This window comes from Plecotus auritus (assembly GCF_963455305.1).
Source record: "Plecotus auritus genome assembly, chromosome: 15".
Taxonomy (NCBI): Eukaryota; Metazoa; Chordata; class Mammalia; order Chiroptera; family Vespertilionidae; genus Plecotus; species Plecotus auritus.
The window spans coordinates 4,084,065-4,096,614 of record NC_137781.1 but is presented as its reverse complement, the minus strand read 5'-3'; the positions used below and the strand labels follow the sequence as shown (position 1 = coordinate 4,096,614).

The 12,550-nt window shown below is 56.4% G+C and overlaps 1 protein-coding gene across 1 annotated transcript in view; it reads right to left on the bottom strand.

Moving 5' to 3' along the window:
- TRPM1 (transient receptor potential cation channel subfamily M member 1) overlaps positions 1–9,862 on the bottom strand; it is a gene marked incomplete at its 5' end in the record, with an annotated part of 44,124 nt that extends 34,262 nt beyond the window's left edge. Inside the window, 3 exons of the mRNA XM_080651580.1 lie at positions 1,946–2,141; positions 3,085–3,164; positions 9,791–9,862. Coding sequence (XP_080507706.1) covers positions 1,946–2,141; positions 3,085–3,164; positions 9,791–9,862 — 348 coding nt within the window. The remainder of the gene's footprint in view (positions 1–1,945; positions 2,142–3,084; positions 3,165–9,790) is intronic.
- Positions 9,863–12,550: the final 2,688 nt, after the last annotated feature.

The following is a 12,550-nucleotide window of genomic DNA, read 5'->3' as shown; positions in this document are numbered from 1 at the left end:
GAAATATTTGGGGGCCCTGGCCGGTGCGGCTCCGTGGATAGAGCGTTGGTCTGTGAACCAAAGGGTCTCGGGTCCGATTCCCGGTCAAGGGCACGTACCTCGGGGGCAGACTCAGTCCTTGTGGGGGAGGCAAGCCGTCAATGTGTCTCTCTCACATCGATGTTTCTCTCTCTGTGTCTCTCCCCCTCCCTTCCCCTCTCTCTAAAAATCAATAGGCAAAATTGTCTAGGGTGAGGGTTAACAACAACAACAACAACAAAAATAATAATAATAATAATAGCCCTAACCGGTTTGGCTCAGTGGACAGAGCGTCGGCCTGCAGACTCAAGGGTCCCAGGTTCGATTCCGGTCAAGGGCATGGACCTTGGTTGCGGGCACATCCCCAGTGGGAGGTGTGCAGGAGGCAGCTGATGGATGTCTCTCTCTCATCGATGTTTCTCACTCTCTCTCCTTCTCCCTTCCTCTCTGTAAAAAAAAATCAATAAAATATATTAATAATAATAAAGTGGTACATTGTGGTTTTCTTTTAAAAAAAAAGAAGAAGAAAAGAGCTTGCAGACATGGCCGGACTGGGCACGTGGGAGTTAGTCGGCGTGGCTGAAAGGGAGCCTTGTGCTTCACCCCCCCCTCTCTGGCGGGGCTCGGCGGCGGGGTCACATGCAAACAGGGGAGAGGTCCTGGTGGCCTCGGCCAGCTGGGCGCTGGCCAGGGAGGCCGTGGACGGACTTCAGAGGGAAATCGCTTCCAGACGCCCCTCCCCCCCGTCTCAGGAGGGTGGGAGGTCCCCGGCCAGAAAGCAGAGCAAAACACGACCCAGACAGCCCCACCAACACATCCCGTAACCCCTCCCTCGTCCCCTGTGGGGGGACGGGATGAGACATCAGCGTGCAGGGTGTGGGCCAAAAGCACGCTCTGCGGGTTCACAGTGTGGGTGCGGGTTTAAGGGGCACCGCACGTTCCGTATCCCAGCACCCCGTGTCTAAACCACACGGCTACGCTCAGCCCCGGCCTGGGGAGCTCAGGGCGTTAGGGCGTCGTCCCGATACGCCAGGGTTGTGGGTCCGATCCCCCGGTCAGGGCACACACCCAGGTCGGGGGTTCGCTTCCCAGTTGGAATAGGTGCGGGAGGCAACCAATCGATGTTTCATTCTCACATCGACGCTTCTCTCCCTCCCTCTCTCCTCCTCTCCCTAAAAAAAAAATAAATAAATAAAAATAAAAATAAAATAAAAACATTAAATAAGTGGAACAACAAATGAATGTCTCTCTCTAAAATAAGTAGTATTGCCCTGACCGGTTTGGCTCAGTGGATAGAGCGTCGGCCTGCAGACTGAAAGGTCCCGGGTTCGATTCCGGTCAGGGGCATGTAGCTGGGTTGCGGGCACATCCCCAGTGGGAGGTGTGCAGGAGGCAGCTGATCGATGTCTCTCTCATCGATGTTTCTAACTCTCTCTCCCTCTCCCTTCCTCTCTGTAAAACATCAATAAAATATATTTAAAAAATAAAAATAAAATAAATAGTCTTTTTTTAAATCTCATGGCTAAAATGCTGAGCATGCAGATACATTTCTTTTTACAAAAATATATTTTTATTGATTTCAGAGAGGCGGGGAGAGGGGGAGAGAGAGAAACATCCATGATGAGAGAGAATCATGGACCGGCTGCCTCCCGCACGCCCCACACTGGGGATCGAGCCCGCACCCCGGGCCTGTACCCTTGACCGGGAATGGAACCGTGACCTCCCGGTTCCTAGGTCGACGCCCAACCACGGAGCCACGCCGGCTGGACCCAGGTCTATTTCTTGTCTTTGCCAGGGACCATCTAGGAAGACGGAGCGATGCCCCTGGAAGAAGAGCCAGGTGCCCACGTCTGGGGGTCTGGGAGGCCGGGCCTCCGACGACGGGGGCTGCGGGCTGGGTGACGCCCCCGCCGAAGGCCCGTCTCACCATGGCCTTGTTGCAGTATCCGCCGCCCTGGAACTCCAGCGTCCCGTAGGCATCGGTCGGGTAGGCCTGGGTGTGTCTGCCCACGGACCATTTCTCCGGGGTAGCCTCCAGCTCTTTGCTCTCGTCCCCATTTTTGGCGGATGTCATGCTGGGCAGAGGCGGGATATGTAGGTTGATGAGTTGGCCACAGCAACACCTGAATACAAAGGCAAACACAGTCTTCTCTCTCTCTCTCTCTCTCTCTCTCTCGCTCTCGCTCTCTCGCGCGCGCTCTCTCTTTAAATATCCTATATCATAAAAGCCTAACACACTACGTCTCCAACCGTTCGACCAGTCGCTATGACGCGCACTGACCACCAGGGGGCAGACGCTCCGACTGGTAGGTTAGCTTATGGCTGGGGTCTGGCCGATGGGGACTGGGCAAGATGGGCCGGACTCGCCCCTGGAGCCCTCCCGCGGACCGGACCCTCCCCGGCCTCTAACGTATTTCCTCTAATTAATTTCCGTGCACCGGGCCTGTGGTGTTTTTATGGATTTCGAAGGAAGGAAGGGAGAGGGGGAGAGAGAGAGAGAGAGAGAGAGAGAAATATCCATGATGAGAGAGTCATGGGCCGGCTGCCTGCTGCACGCCCCACCCTGGTTTTCATTCGGACTGTGGTCCGAGCAGGCACGGCACTCATGGAAGTGGCGGGGGGGGGGGGGCGGTGTGTGAGCCCACAAAGCTTCCCCCGTTTCTCCTCCTGCTGAGCCACGTGTCCGTGCGGGCGCCCTCGAGGGTGTCCGTGAAGGAGGCCCAGGCGCCCCTGCGGTGAAGGAGGGACGTTGAGGTGCAGCAACGTGAGGACTGGGGGTCCCTGGCATGACCTTGTCCTGGTGTTTCTTTCCTTGGGGGGGGGGGGGGCAAGGGCATGTTGGATCCCAGGCCCCGGTAGGGGCAGGTGTGGGAGGCAGCTAATCCATGTGTCTCTCTCACATCGATGTTTCTCTCTCTCTCTCTCTCTCTCTCTCTCTCTCTCTCTCTCTCTCTCCCCCGCCTCCCCCTTTCACTCTGTCTGAACATCAACGGGAAAAAAATATCCTCGGGGGAGGCGACTGGTGGGCCCCGGGGCGGGTCTGGCTTCCTGTGGCCCCCAGGTTACCTGCTGGGGTCTTTGGTGCTGGGGACCACGAAGACACACTCCCGCCTGCAGAAGGTTTTCTCAATCCACGCCTTCTGTCCCTGGAAGACAAGGAGGTAGGTGGGCACAAGGCCCAGGTCTCCCCGAGCCACCCTCTCCCTTTCGTAACGTCCACCTGCCCCCGCAGGACGGCGGCCCACAACATCTGAGCAGACCAGGCCGGTGTGGCTCTGCGGGTAGAGCGTCGGCCTGCGGACAGAAAGGGTCCTGGGTTCGATCCCCCGGGGGGGGGGGGGGTGTGTGCAGGGGCAGAGCTCATCCAGGATTCCCTCTCATCATGGATGTTTCTCTCTCTCTCTCTCTCTCCCCCTCTCCCTCTCCGTGAAGGAAAAGTGAACGCGGCCGAGAGCTGAGCCTCGGGGGCTGCGGGAGAAGGGCCGGGACACGGAGGACAGACGCAAGGTCAAGGACCACCTATCCGTGAGGGGCCTGGCCAGGCTGTGCAGGGATGTCAGAGGGCCCTGGGCTGACAGCCACAGGAACTGGGGCTTCCAGATCTTTTTTCTTTCTTTTTTTTTTTCATGAAGAGACGAAAAAACACACACATCTGCTACACACATGACCGATCACCCACATGCTCACTGTCCAGTTGTTCTCTGAGCTTCTCTTGTTAAATACATTTTTATTGATCGCAGAGGAGACGAGAGAAGGAGAGAGAGAGAAAAACATCAGTGGCGAGAGAGAATCACGGATCGGCTGCCCCCGGGCCACCCGGGCACGTGCCCTGGCCGGGAATCGAACCGTGACCTCCTGGCTCGTAGGTCAACGCCCAACCACCGAGCCACACCGGCCAGATGGCTTTTATGTGGATTCTGATGGCAGGAACTGAGTGGGTGGACAGCCAGCCCGGAGCCCGGGCGCGGCGTCCCATGGACGGGGAGCTGAGACGCGGTCCCGGGGGTCAGGAGGATCTGACATTCCGGACCACGCCCGCTCTGTGGGGACGACCCTGCAGTGAGGGGTGTGGGAGGGCGGGGAAGGCTGGGGCTGCGGTGGAGTGACCGGGTGGTGGTGGGGGGGGACCCAGAGGGGGGGGCGGGGCCCGGACCACAGGACGTGGCCTGGGGCCTGGGCATTCGCAGCCTCGGAAGCGGCTTCTGCAAGGCGGGGCCTGGTTTGCTGTGCCCTGAGCCTCTGGGCCAACATTAACAGCAAACCCCACCCGCAGCCAAATGACCGGGGACCAGTTTAGCCAGGAGACGCCGCGGGCCTGCTGGGTCTATTTCCAGCGCGCTGTCACCCTGCGGCCGCCGGTGGCCACACGTGGACTTGGTCTGACCCTTTTAGACAGAGAATCACCGCCCCGGGATCCGCGGTGCGGCTCAGGGGTTAGAGCGTCCGCCCTGGCCGGTGTTTCTCAGTGGTTAGAGCAGGGGGGGGTCCTCAAACTTTTTAAACAGGGGGCCAGTTCCCTGTCCCTCAGACCATTGGAGGGCCGGACTATAGTTAAAAAAAAAAACAACTATGAACAAATTCCTATGCGCACTGCAGGGCCGGGACGCGTCGGCTGCTAAGCAGGACAGGCAGCGGCCCCCGGCGGGCCGGATCCATGTCCTTGGCGGGCCGCATGTGGCCCGTGGGCCGTAGTTTGAGGACCCCTGGTTAGAGCGTCTGCCCCGGCACCCCAAGAGAGGCAGGTTCAATTCCCGGTCAAGGGCAGGTACCTGGGTGGCAGGCTCGATCCCTGGCTCCGGTTGGGGTGTGTGCAGGAGGCAACCAATCAATGGCGTCTCTCAGCAAAAAATTCAAAACCGTGACTCAGCAAAAATCTCATCTCCTCTACAGATGCAATCAACCTAAACCGATCTGTCTTACCCCATATATCTATTTGATCAACCTAATCCCATCTAGCTCTCCCTAGTTACTGGTTTAGCCAGCTCTAATCCCATCTAGCTAGCCCTAGTTACTGGTTTAGCCAGCTCTAATCCCATCTAGCTAGCCCTAGTTACTGGTTTAGCCAGCTCTAATCCCATCTAGCTAGCCCTAGTTACTGGTTTAGCCAGCTCTAATCCCATCTAGCTAGCCCTAGTTACTGGTTTAGCCAGCTCTAATCCCATCTAGCTAGCCCTAGTTACTGGTTTGGCCAGCCTGATCCAATCCAGCTAGCCCTAGTTACTGGTTTAGCCAGCCTAACCCAATCTAGCTAATCCTACCCACTGGTTCAATTAACCTAATTCAATCTAGCCACCTACCGATTTAAACAGCCTGATCCAGTCTAGCTAATCCCACCTGCTGATGTAAAACAGGCTGATCCAATGTAGCTGATCTCATCGGTTGATTTAATCACTTTAGTTCAATCTCGTTAACCTCCTCCAGGATTTAATCAGCTTAAGGTAAACTAGCTGATCTCAGCTGGTGATAGAAAATCAATAAAGTCATCCTAGCCGGTTTGGTTCAGTGGACTGAAGGGTCCCGGGTTAGATTTCTGTCAAGGGCACACGTCCGGGTCGCAGGCTCGACCCCCAGTGTGGGGCATGCAAGAGGCAGCCGATCCATGACTCTCTCTCAGCATGGATGTCTCTGTCTCTCTCTCCCTCTCCCTTCCTCTCTGAGCAGCCAGCTCGTTGGAGCCAGGCGGTGGCCGGCTGACACAGGGCTTGTCCCCTCAGGGAATCATCCAGGACCCCCTGGGCCGTACATGGGTCCCCCTGGCCTCCCCCACAGACCCCTGTGCAGCCCACCTCTGCGGGAGAGGAGCTCGAGACCGCTGGGGACCCAGCCCTCGCCGAGCAGAGCCGCCCCGAGCTTACCTGGGCCCGTGGCGGAGCCGGGAGGGTGCAGCCTGGCCTCCCGGGGCAGGAAGCTGGCTGCGGAGTGCCCTCCCTTTAAGAGCGTCCACATGAGCGGCATGTGAGCGCCTGTGTCCCGTCCCCGTGATCCCGGCAAGGCCGCGGCCCCGTGACCTCCCTCGCTCCCAGGCCGCCCCATGTGGCACCCAGGAAAACTGCCTGGGGACCCGGGAGAGAAGAAGGAGCGGGCACATCCCCTTTGAAGTGACCCCCCCCCCCCCCCCCCCGCTCTCCCCTGGCTGAAAAGGTCAGTGTGGTTTGCATAACTGAGACCGTCGGGATAATCCGGTTCCTCATGACGGCTGGGTCAGAGGTCAAGGTGAGCGCCACCCTGAATGCACCTGACTCTCGTCCTCCGCCGGGTGCAGAGCATCCCCACTGAGCCCTCCCCCGGCAGCAGCCGGTGGGACCCGCATCCTCGGCCGTCCCACACTGCCACGCTGGGGGCTGCGTGTGCCCCGTGTGCACGGTCATTCGGGCTGCAGAACGGCGACCGCCTACTTCTATCCCTCCTTCTTCCTTTAAGGCAGGGGTCCTCAGACTTTTTAAACAGGGGGCCAGGTCCCTGTCCCTCAGACTGTTGGAGGGCCGGACTATAGTTTAAAAAAAAAAACTATGAACAAATTCCTATGCGCACTGCGGGCCCGGGACGCGTCGGCTGCTAAGCAGGACAGGCAGCGGCACCCGGCGGGCCGGATCCATGTCCTTGGCGGGCCGCCTGTGGCCCGCGGGCCGTAGTTTGAGGAGGCCTGCTTTAAGGTGTCTGCGTTCTTTCCCGGCTGGCACGGCTCATTGGATGAGCATGGACCGGCGAACCCGGAGGTCACCGGTTTGATTCCCACACGCCCAGGTTGTGGGCTCTGTCCCCAGGACGGGGTGAGCAGGAGGCAGCCGACCCGTGAATCTCTCTCATCATGGATGCTTCTCTCTCTCTCTCTCTTCTCTCCTTCTGTCTGAAATCAATTTAAAACACACACACACTACCCAGACCGGTGTGGCTCAGTGGATAGAGCGTCGGCCTGCGGACTGAAGGGTCCCAGGTTCGATTCCGGTCAAGGGCACATGCCTCGGTTGCGGGCTCGATTCCCAGTGGATGGTGTGCAGGAGGCAGCCGATCCATGATTCTCTCTTCATTGATGTTTCTCTCTCTCTCTCTCCCTCTCCTTTCCTCCCTGAAATCAATAAAAATACATTAAAGAAAAGCAAAAAAGGGCTCAAGTGTGAGGGTCCTGGAGAGGTTTTTTAAAAAAATAAAAAATAAAAAATAAAAAATAAAAAACACACACATTTTTTTTTAAAAAGATCTATTCTCTTGAGCAACCCTCAGGCGTACAGGACAGAGCTATCACTGTAACCACCAAGCTTGCTCACCGTACACCCTCCCATTTACCCCCAAACCCGGCAACCACCACTGGACGCTCTCGGCTTTCCTGAGGGTCGAAACAAGTTTCCATTTGGCCCGACCGCCACGCACAGCAGAACCCAGCCCAGCCACAGCGCCCTCCTGGGCGGGCCCTCAGCTCTGTCCACTAAGGGGTCCCCGGCTCTGCAGCTCAGCTCTCTGCCCGGTGGGGCCATGTGACAGGAGGGCCCTCATTCTGGGGAGCCGGGGGCCCTGCCAGCTCAGCTCTCTGCTGCCCCCTCCTGGCCACAGCTGGAGTTTGCTCTAGTTGGACTGGTCCAGGAGGTGAAGGGAGGGAGTGTGAGTGCAGGGGAGATGGGGGGGGATGTGTAGTAGTGAGAGGGCTGTTGGGGTCCCCAGCTGCTTTCACACCCCAACACCAGGCTCAGCCCATCTCCTTCCTGTCTTCCTCTTCGGGCTCATCAGGAGTTTTGTTCTCCATCTCTTATTTCACTATTTTGTTTTTTACTTATTTTATTTATTTATTTGTTTTGTTTTTATTTATTTATTTTATATTATTTTTATTTTATTTATTTATTTATTTTTTATTTTATATTATTTTTTATTGTTTAAAGTATTACACATAGTAGTACATATATCTCCTTTCTCCCCCTCCCCCATTAACCTTCCCCCAGCCTCCCCTACCCCCCATCGCATGCCCTCATCCCACCCCCCGCCCAGTGTCTTGTGTCCATCGGCTGTGCTTATATGCATGCATACCAGTCCTTCGGTTGATCTCTTTCCCCGCCTCCCCAACACTCCCCAGCCTTATTTATTTAATTTTATTTTAGGGTGCCGCAGTTGTGGATTCTCAGGCTTCCGATAAGCTCCACTTTCTATTTAGTTTTATTTTATTGAGGCTGTGGAGCCTTATTTGTTTTTTGTTATTGTTGTTGATCCTCACTCGAGGACATTTTCCCATCAAGTTTTAGAGAGAGTGGAAGGAAGGGGGGGAGAGAGAGAGAGAGAGAGAGAGAGAGAAACATCCATGCTGAGAGAGAATCATGGATCGGCCGCCTCCTGCACGCCCCCACTGGAGATCGAGCCCACAACCCGGGTATGTGCCCTGACCGGGAATCGAACTGTGACCTCCTGGTTCCTAGATCGACCCTCAGCCCCTGAGCCAGGCCGGCCGGGCTGGTTCCCCATCTCTTTATTATTCTCCCCCAGATTCTAAAAAGGACGGCTTATCCCCAAACGGTCGCGTTAAAAATGTAAGTCGCTTAAAAGGCCTCGCGGGCCCCCAGGATAACCCACAGTGCGGCTCTTGGAGGCTTAGCGGCCGGGCCTGCTTCCCCGGGTTCAAGGTTTTATCCGGGGCCATTAATCACAGGAGAACACACATTAGGGAGCATTAGCCCCGCCAGCTGCCGCGCCCCGTCCTGGGCCAGGGATAGCGGGGGATCAGCTCATTCGCTCTCCCTCCCCGTCCCCTCTGTGATCCAAACCTCTTTTTTAAAAAGCCTATTTTTATTGATGTCAGAGGGGAAGGGAGAGGGAGAGAGAGAAACATCCATGATGAGAGAGAAGCACTGATCAGCTGCCTCCTGCACGCCCCCCCCCCCCTACTGGGGAGTCATGCCCACAACCCCGGGGCATGTGCCCTCGCTGGGAATCGAACCCTGACCTCCTGGTTCCTAGGCTGATGCTCAACCCCTGAGCCACGCCGGCCCGGCTGGTTTGCAATCCTGACCAACGTTGAAGTCTCCGACCCTGCTCTCCTCTTGTTGCGTTCTTTGCCCCCAGACCCCGCCGACGGCACAAGGCGGGGTACCAGCCACCCGTTTCAATTTGCTCCGAGTCCCGGGAGCTGCCTGACCCTCCGCAGGGGCTCAGCGGTGATCCTGACCCTCGCTGAGGGTCTCCCAGACCCCGCATGGCGCTTCCCCGCAACATGTGATGGGGACCAAAGAAGGGGCCAGGGGTCCCGTGGCAGAGAGCTCAGGGGGCGGGAAGAATCCTCATCGGAGAAGCGATCAGGCGAGCCCAGGACTTCTGGGGGTGGGGGGGCCAGGTGGCCCCCAAACGCATCCGGTGAGGGCCACGGGCCACGTCTGCGAGGGTGGGAGCAGCCAAGAGACCACAGAGGTTGGTCATAACGGCAGGAAAGGGGGACCTCCCCCCGAGAAGGGGTTCGGATGCAGCAGCTCTGAAGGCGGGACACCCCCTCCCCACCAGGGTCCCCCTGCGTTCTGTCCCTCTGCCCTCAGTCACCTTCTCCTCCTTTTTTTAATCCTCACCCCAGGATATTTTTCCGTTGATTTTTTGGAAGAGAGAGGGAGAGACAGAGAGAAACATCGACGTGAGAGAGACACATCGTCAATGGATTGCCTCCTGCACCAGTCCCCGATCAGGGCCCGGGCCGGGAGGATCCTGCCACCGAGGGACGTGCCCTTGACCGGAATCGAACCCGGGACCCCACGGTCCGCAGGCCGACGCTCTACCCACAGAGCCACACGGGCCGGGGCTCACTCACCTTCTGCGACCCCGACGTGGAGCTCTTGAGCGAGCCCCGCTTGAAGGAGCTGCTCATCTTTCTCTGCACCATGACTGTCTCCTTGCACCCCTGGGTGGCAGGGCCAGACCCCCCGCCAGGGCAGCCCCCTGGTCGCCGGACAAGGATGCCCCAGGGCCTGGGGCCAGGCCGGCTGCAGCTGGTCAGCCCGTGAGGCGTCGCACTGGCCCGGCCCGCCCGACTCCCGTCCTTCTATAACATCTGTCGTCAGCCGTAATCCCTCCTCCCCCAGAGGTGCAGAGGGCGCCGATTTAGCAAATGGAAAGCAAATCTCCCCTGGCAAAGCGGTGGCTGCAGAGGGGGGGGGGTCAAATGGGGGGGATTTGGGAATCCAAAGAGGCATCCCCCCCCGCACCCACATGAGCACCGGCCCAAATCAGCACCCAGGCCCGGCCTCGGCTCACAGCTCCCTCCTCCCGCCATCACGTGTACACGACCCCCAAGTGTTGATTCGGCGGCGATGAGATGAACTAGATATATTTTTATTGATTTCCGAGAAGAAGGGAGAGGGAGAGAGAGAGAGAAACATCCATGATGAGAGAGAATCATGGATCGCCTGCCTCCTGCAGGGAATCGAACCGTGACCTCCTGGTTCATAGGTCAACGCTGAACCACTGAGCCACGCTGGCCTGGTTTAATACATTTTTTTTTTAATTTTTAAAAATATTTTAAAGATTTTTTACAGAGAGGAAGGGAGAGGGATAGAGAGTCAGAAACATCGATGAGAGAGAAACATCGATCAGCCGTCTCCTGCACACCTCCTACTGGGGATGTGCCCGCAACCAAGGTCCATGCCCTTGACCGGAATCGAACCCGGGACCCTTCAGTCCGCAGGCCGACGCTCTATCCACTGAGCCAAACCAGTCAGGGCAAGGCTTAATACATTTTTAATTCTTTGGCCATGCTTCTGTGATACATGCATATTTGCTTTTTAAAAATTATGTTTTAGCCCTAGCTGGTTTGGCTCAGTGGATAGAGCGTCGGCCTGAGGAGTGAAGGGTCCCGGGTTCGATTCCGGTCAAGGGCATGTGCCTTGGTTGCGGGCACATCCCCAGTGGGAGGTGTGCAGGAGGCAGCTGATCAATGTTTCCAACTCTCCCTCTTCCTTCCTCTCTGTAAAAAAATCAATAAAATATATTTTTAAAAAAATAATAAAATAAAAATTATGTTTTATGCGTATTTGTTCCTCACATGTCCTTGGTGTGCGCATATGGCTTTTGTAACACAGTTGTCATTGTTTTCTGATTTTTTTTCCATACATTTTTTTCCGTAGATTTTTTTCCATAGATTTTTTTCCATAGATTTTTTTAGAGAGAGAAGAGAGAGAGGAGAGACACAGAGAGAGAAACATCGATGTGAGAGAAACACATCGATGGGTTGCCTCCTGCACACGCCCCGACCACGGCCCCGAGCCGGGGATGGAGCCTGCCACCGAGGTACGTGCCCTTGACCGGAATCGAACCCGGGACCCTTCTGTCCCCGAGGCCGCAGTGGTATTACTCTTGCCCATCCCCAGGCGTAAGCGTCCTGCATTTTGGAGCCACCTCACAGGGGATTAAAGGCCAGCCAGCCAGCCGGCCAGCCAGCAGAGCCGGCTCAGAGCTGAGCCCCTAAATGGAAGCGGGGGGACCGTCGCCTGTACCAGGAGAGTGAGCCGAGGCCGTGTCACGGGGCGGCAGACAGGTGGCCCTGCTCCTGGCCCACCTTCTCCCCGTGCTCGTGCCTCACTTCCCTGGTTTAGTGCCGTTGCCTCCCCGGGTTCTGCGTTGGAGTGGACGGTGATTATTTTGAATTTTTGTCCGATCGTTCCTAGGTCTCTTGTTTTTTTCGTTTGTTTGTTTGTCTTTACGATCGGTTTCTGGGGACTTATTTTGTCGCTTGGACGGAGTCATCTTTCCCGGTTCCTTCACGTGCCTCCTTATTTTCCTGTCGTGTTTTGTGCATTTGAAAGACGTCACCTCGCCGAAACCGGTGTGGCTCAGCGGATAGAGCGTCGGCCTGCGGACTGAAGGGTCCCGGGTTCGATTCCGGTCAAGGGCATGGACCTTGGTTGCGGGCACATCCCCAGTGGGAGGTGTGCAGGAGGCAGCTGATCGATGTTTCTCTCTCATAGATGTTTCTAACTCTTTTTTTTTTATTATTTTTAATATATTTTATTGATATTTCACAGAGAGGAAGGGAGAGGGATAGAGAGCCAGAAACATCGATGAGAGAGAGACATCGATCAGCTGCCTCCTGCACACCTCCCACTGGGGATGTGCCCGCAACCCAGGTACATGCCCTTGACCGGAATCGAACCCGGGACCCTTTAGTCCGCAGGCCGACGCTCTATCCACTGAGCCAAACCGGTTTTGGCTGTTTCTAACTCTCTATCCCTCTCCCTTCCTCTCTGTAAAAAATCAATAAAATATATTTTAAAAAATAAAAAATATATTTTGTAAGGATGCATCCTCTCGGGGTGTGTGTGTGTGTGATTTGCTGGGTGTTCCCTTTTTGGGAACCTGCAGTCTGGCTCCCTCTGGTGTCTGGATGTGTTACTGCAGGTTCCCTGGAGCTGTTCCCTGTGTGGCCCCCCCACCCCCCGCCCCCCGCCCCCCAGCATCTAACCCAGGGGTGGGCAAACTTTTTGACTCGAGGGCCACCATGGGTTCTTAAACTGGACCGGAGGGCCGGAACAAAAGCACGGATGGAGTGTTTGTGGGAACTAATATAAATTCAAAG